Source organism: Centruroides sculpturatus, unplaced genomic scaffold (assembly GCF_000671375.1).
Source record: "Centruroides sculpturatus isolate CEXI.00-Female unplaced genomic scaffold, Cexi_2.0 scaffold463, whole genome shotgun sequence".
In the NCBI taxonomy this organism is placed as follows: domain Eukaryota; kingdom Metazoa; phylum Arthropoda; class Arachnida; order Scorpiones; family Buthidae; genus Centruroides; species Centruroides sculpturatus.
The window spans coordinates 26,660-33,741 of record NW_019384841.1 but is presented as its reverse complement, the minus strand read 5'-3'; the positions used below and the strand labels follow the sequence as shown (position 1 = coordinate 33,741).

General features: G+C 29.8%; 2 protein-coding genes across 2 annotated transcripts in view; both read right to left on the bottom strand.

Annotated features, from left to right (window-relative positions):
• Positions 1–5,039: 5,039 nt before the first annotated feature.
• LOC111630293 (very-long-chain 3-oxoacyl-CoA reductase-like) lies at positions 5,040–5,970 on the bottom strand. Its single transcript, XM_023374379.1, has one exon. The coding sequence runs from the start codon at positions 5,958–5,960 to the stop codon at positions 5,040–5,042; it is 921 nt and encodes a 306-aa protein (XP_023230147.1). The 5' UTR covers positions 5,961–5,970.
• A 475-nt stretch (positions 5,971–6,445) lies between these two features.
• The window catches only part of LOC111630313 (hydroxysteroid dehydrogenase-like protein 1), a 3,150-nt gene continuing 2,513 nt past the window's right edge, over positions 6,446–7,082 (bottom strand). Inside the window, exon 2 of the mRNA XM_023374398.1 lies at positions 6,446–6,828. Coding sequence (XP_023230166.1) covers positions 6,647–6,828 — 182 coding nt within the window. The 3' untranslated portion in view covers positions 6,446–6,646. The remainder of the gene's footprint in view (positions 6,829–7,082) is intronic.

Sequence of the window (7,082 nt, the reverse complement as noted above, 5' to 3'; positions counted from 1 at the left end):
TATTTTCACATAATAAATTGAAAACTCTTGAATTTAATGGCCTTGATTTGATAAAATTTATAATTTTAACACAATCATTAAGTACGTCTTTTAGCTCTTCTGGCATTTTCGTCACTGCAAGAGCTCGTCGATGAAAACAACAATGAGTACTTCTCATGTGAGGAATTTTTTGTTTTATGCGTGCAACTACGCAGTTCAATTTACCAAGCATTGCCTTGACTCCATCGGTACATACTTGATGATATAAATCCCAAGATATATCTTGCTTTTTGAAATATGAATTGTTCTGGTTGGCAGACTTTTGCAAATTAGCATATCTTCTTGAGTAGCCATTCCATGAATATATCTCACAATAACGAGCGAGATCGCTAATCCAGCTATATCTGTAGTTTCGTCAAGTTGAATAGTAAATCCATGTTCAGATAGTAAATCCATGTTCAGAAGCTTGCAAACATCTTATGAGCTCATTTTCACAAAAATTAGACATATCTTTAACACGCCTTGAAATTGTAGTATCCGAAAGGGGGATACAATCAACTTAATTTAGCATGTTCTTCCCCAATCATGATAGTAACTACATCTTTTACAGATGGCTTAATTAATTTTTCTGCGATCGTATAAGCTTCACCCTATTGAGCAATACGATAACTGACATGATACGTCCAAAGCATTATCATTATCATTTTTAACAAAGTTCATAAAGGTCTTTTCTCTATTCTTCAACTCATAACATTTTCTTTTAAAATACTCAGCATTTTTATTTTGTAAAGTTCGATGATTTGTTTCTAAATGTCTTTTAAATTTTTCAGGATTTAAACTGCTGTTGTGCATCACATGTTCACCCTTTGTGCATAACCCTTTTGGTTCGTTTTCATCAGCAATCCATGTAAAACCAAATTTTATGTATTCTTCATTATACTTCCGCTTTTTATGAATGGGTAAATCTGAATCACCAGACGACTTTTTGGTACTAACATCTGGTTCATTTTCAACAGTAGTAGCGAAACTACTTCCAGCATCCGTGGAATGAAGCTTGCCAGTTTTCAACCACATATCCATTATTGCTACGGTAGTCTAATTAAATTGTAAATAAATAATAAGATTGTACGTGATTGTATTTAACAGACAGAATGAGATTAACAGAACTAATATGTGACATCATGCATCTTGATTGATGTATTTGAAGCACGTGAATTTTACCGAATTTCATTTTATCCATAAAATATTTATTTTTTTAAAATCAACTGCCTTTTTATATCCAATTTATATTAATATTGTAATTTTTACTTAAATATTATATTAATCTAATATTTTAATAAGACAGTCCACTACCCCATTCCTACATGAAAAATTCCTTGTATAGACGATTTCCATTTTACGTGCGTTTTGGCTGAGCAAATAGTGATCACTTGCGGAACCCCTGTCAACATTCCAGGAAACCCTAGGGTTCTGCAGAACCCAAGTTGAAGACCCCTGCTCTAGAGTTAATTGAATGCCTCACATTCCAAGACGATATATATTTTATGGTATGTGACTTTCAGTCTCTCTAGCCTTCCATTCACATTGAATCCTTCTTTTGTTCTCTATGTAACTTCTTAATAATGTTCAGGACTCTATTAAGCACCCCCTAAACATCCTAGAACTCACTAATCTCTTATGCCACATTCTTTTTGCTTAAAAGACATGACTTTTATCTTGCAGAAAAGTCATGCTCTCAAAAGCAAAAAAGTGTGTGAGAGGGGCATGACTATGGGTAACCCCCTCTCAGACACCTTTGTGAACTGGTCATTTGACAACTTGAGGCTTCCATCCTTCCCACCATCATCATATCAAAGATGATCAGCAAAAATTTGTTATCAAGATTTCATGCATAAAATCAACACCAAACCCTTTGGCATCTACCTCCACTTGGAACAGGACAGTGAACAAGAAGTTTGCTTATTATATCCAATGGATGCACATCAACTAAAGTTTACAGAAAGCTTACACATTATCCGAGTTTTGTCTCTGCCCCTCCTCATGATTTTTTTTTATTCAAGATGGCTGGCTTCTGTTTGAACTTTGTTTTAACAGCTGCATTCAAACCATGATGGTCTTTTTAGTCTAACAATGACTGGTTAACACTGGTTTTGTAATTTATTGCTGGATATGTATGCATACTCAGTTTGAATAGTTGAATTTGTTTATACAGTCACTTCAAAAAGTTTAGAATAATTAGAATAATTCTCTATCACAATTTGCATATTCTTGAATGACAATAAATATGTAAACTTAAAAAATTATGAAAAAATCTAATGAAGGGAAAATTTAGTCTTGTGTTTTAGCTATAAACTAAAAATATTAATTTCTAAATAAAGTGCTTAAAAGTCATGTCTTTTAAGCAAAAATAATGTGGCATAAGAGATTAGTGAGTTCTAGGATGTTTAGGGGGTGCTTAATNTATATACGTATATAATATGTATATTATGCATACAGTATAATTCCTACATATATAAAAATTCCTTTATGTATATATGTAAATATCTACAGAGTAAAAATTAAGATTTAGGGAGAAATGGGGAAATCTTTCACGGTTATATATTGTATTTCGGTTTGTATAAATGCACATTTTCTACATGCATATAACATTTAAATAGGCCTCTTTACTGGAGAAAAGAACAGAACGCACATTTTACTAATTGAAAATTCATATAAATTAAGCCTCTATCATTTTATATTTAATTGGGCTATATTTGAATTACCAAAAGCTGCGTGCGATTTGAAGGCCACGCCAGCCGTATGCGGACAAAAACGTTTTATATAGGCTATATGTAAAATAGTAGGCTTATTGCAATAAGTGACATGTCAATTACTACACACACACACACATACACACATATATATATATATATATATAGTGCCCAAATGCGGCCGAAAAAACTAAATGATTTTTGAATTTAATCCATAATAAAAAAAAATTCAATTATTTATAAGGCTAAAACCATTCATTTTGCTGGAAAAAAACAAGCACGAGTGAAAACAGTTTGTGTTGAAATTTGAAAGTAGTTGTTAACAATTTTGCCTATCTGAATTGTCATCTATGTAGCTCATTGTTAAGAAGGATTGATGACGCATTTAATTCAAACAACCCTAGTGTTTCGTGAGTTCATTACTTTGTTTTTTAATTTTGAAATTTTGCCAGATATTTCAGTTGTTTAATAGACTTTTAGATTATTTCCAATATTAAAAATTAAAATACGCTATTTTGAAAGATAGTGTATATAAAAACAAATTCTATATTTAGAATTGTCTTTAAAATAAAGCCGGTACCTATTTTAGTAAACAAAAGCTGCTAATTCTGTATAAGTAACAGAAAAGTTATGCGGACAATAAAAGAAAGGAATACAATAAGAAAGTAAGTTATATTTTTGGAAATAAAACCGCTTAACCTTGCCTTATCTACCAAACGTCACATCTTTATCTTATACAGTATATCAAATAATAATATTAATACCATTATATATCAATATATATATATATATATATCAATAATAATATTGAAGATAATAATAGCAGATTTAAACACATTAAAATAGACAAAACATTACTTAACTTTCTTCAGGCCTTAAGCGTTAAAGAACAGCGTTAAAAAATGTATATTATATTTTTAAAAACGTAAAATTAACAATAATTCAGGAGTTTATTTTAATATACAATGGAATAAATAACGCATTTGAAGCCTATAAATAAAAGTTCCGAGTCAAATGACCTTCCTAGGCCCCTGTGATACAATATGAAGACTTTTTACTGTTTGCAAAACGTAAAAATATTCATCGTTTAATAGTAAAATTATTGAGTGAATACATAAATTTTATTAGTATCTCTCAAGGTAATCCATTGTATCGTGTAACTAGGAGTACTCGCAACATTAGAATGACCTATTTTCAGATCTCAGCGATAACTAATTGAATGTAGGCCTAAATGTTCTCGAAAAAACACCCTTGACGAGATTGGTAAACGTGTTAAAATCTTCTAAATTTAGAATAAACTATGTATCTGCACGTTTTCTCTATAAGCAGATTATAGTCTACATCATCAATCAAGCAGTTAATGAGTTAACACATGTTTACATATCTCGCAAACTTCTCTAATTTTAACATTTATGTCTTCTTTATATAGAATATGTAAGCCTACTGTGGACGAAACGGAATCGAATTAGGGCAAACTAAATGAAAATTTCATTTATCAATTTTCATTTCTCATCTCTCTGCTTATGAATCGTTAAAACTGCCAGACGAACCACTTGAATTTCTTCTTTAAATAATTAGCATTATAAATAATTAATAAACTGAGTTAATTAGAGGTAAATTTTCGTTTTTTATGATAAAAATTGGAAAAGGAATATAGAATATTCATTTAAAGTAAGTCTATATAGTGACTCGCTCGGGATTTAATCTTGGAGGGAGCTCACATAAGGTGGGAATTTTATTGAATTCTAAAGCTTAAACCATTGTTAATTCATAAGTAGTATAGAAATATCAGACACGTACAATATTAATTTTAATTAAGAAAAGATTTTTGGAAGATTTTCTAGTGTTTATTTTCTTTCTTCATGGAGAATGCCATCGACCCTTTTCCTCTTCTGGATGCGCCATTATGTACAGTATAATAATAATACAACGTATGTAAATATAACTCACTTGTTTAGATTAATTATTTTAATAAATTGATATTTTTCTTCATTATCAACTTGTAAATAAAACGATAACTCAGTTACAGCATACGTATTAAAATAATTCTCGATTTTTGATATAAAATTAATAACAATTTTAAAGTCTTTGACGTAATATTTATCGTTAAATATGCAAAGTTGAAGTATTTTAATCCAGTTTAAATGAAAAATTAAACTTATGAATGCTGTAAGTAACCTTAAATTAATATAAAACCATCTGAAAATCAATAAAACTCATTTAATGCATTTTTAAAATTTTATATGACTTAATCTCAATTTTAATTTAAATAAAACTATTTTAATCAATTACTTCATTTGAATCTGTTAATTAACGGTATTTATTGTCCTGTAATTTGCTTTCGGACTTGAATAAGTACCATTTGAACAAAATAATTAAATAAAATTGCCACAAGACATCACTCAGCCAATATCCTGTGGTATAATCAGTAAGGCCGATAGTCGAAACGGCATTTTTTACAAGCCGATCTCTATCGAGAATAAAGAATTTCAAAACTGGAAGATCTTGAACAATTTTTTCCTCCATTTTATTGCAGACGTTCAAAGGAATAACTGACTGGAAGTTTACATTCTGGGATTTATACTCGTAGGAAAGGGATCGAAATAAGCGATCAGAAAGCGCATTACACGATGAATATACGTTCAAAAAAGGGCACGGATGAGCCGAAAATATGGATGCAATATTGATAATGATACCTTTTTGTCTAGCCAGCATAAAAGGCACAGTCAAGCGCGTCATGTGTGTTACAGCTCTCACTCGCAAATCTATGCTCCTGTATACACTTTCATCGGATTCCTGTAGGAACTGGCACGGAATTTCGCCTTCGATATCGGCACAATTCACCAAAATACCGATTTCTATACCATACAAGCTGTTATTTAGAAATTCGAATACGTTTTCTTCGGTAAAATCAACGTGCGTGTAGCAGCAACGTACGCCATACTTGCTCTTGATTTCTTCGACTGTAGCTTTTAGCTCTTCTAATTCTTTGCTGATAATCACAATATCTAATCCGAAATTAGCCAGTTGGTGAGCGTAACCTTTTCCTATCACCGAACTTCCTCCGGTGATTATGGCCCATTGTGTACAGCTTCTTAAATTCCGAGTACAATTAGGAAGATGTATCCTGAGTAAATTAAATAACCGCAATAATAACAAACAAATGAAGATAAGGGTGGAGAAAACACCAAAATATAACAAATTAGAACTGTCCTGTATAACTTCTAACATAGTTAATCAAAAATTGCTAGAGACTACGATCAATTTCGTTTAAACATTTTCTATGCACTCCACTGATATCAATTTTTAACATAAACAAACCAAGTACAAAGTTAAAAATATATAAAATTTTCCAATTTTAAATCTAATTGAATAAATCGATAATTTATACAGAATTTAAACAAATAAAATAATTTTTACGTAATATTAATTATACTTTAATTATAATAAAAATATATAAATATATATGTCCTACTTTAGAATTTTTATTATAGCCTTTAAAATAATTAAACTTAAACTTGATTTATCTATGTGCTTCATATCTATAGAGTCTATAGGTGTTTTCTGACAATACATTTACATTTCCTAGATAAAAATTTATATATAAAATATACTGTAATAATTAATAATCGTTAATTAATCAGTATCTTGTTTTAATATATTTTTATTTAATAAAGTGAAAAACTTGACAAGGACGAGTTTAATTAATAAATTATTTAATTTATCGCGAATCATGTAACAATTCGATTGACAATTCTTGAATATTTTGTACGCCTTTACTTTAATTACAATTGCGAAAATCTATTTAATATTATCATCACATTTTGTCTTTATAAACTATAATCTATCAAAGTTTGGTCCACGATTAAAATTCGAATTATAAAATACTCTATAAGAGTTAATAAAGAAAAATTTGTTTAATTATTACGTTTATATTTATATAAAGACTTTTTAAACAAATGTGCCATGATAACTACAAAATATGCCCAGAAAATATTGACAATTTTGAATGCAGCATACCAAACGATGTCAAGAAACCAATTACCGCTTGTATGATCCGTAAGATTTATTGTTCTTACAGCATTTCTGACGAATATATATAATATTAACTATATTATCTATATATATATATATCTACTAGCTGTTACCCGCGACTTCGTCAGCGGAGGTTTTGCAAGCAAACCCCATTTACATCCAATATTTCAATAACCATAGTAATTGTTATATAACACCTACCGCTGAAGAGAATTGCCGAAAATCAAACGAACTATTTTCAATTTGATCAATTTTCTGAAACGTTTACAATCGTTCTATAATCGAACCAATACGCAATAACAAATTCGAATTTAAAAC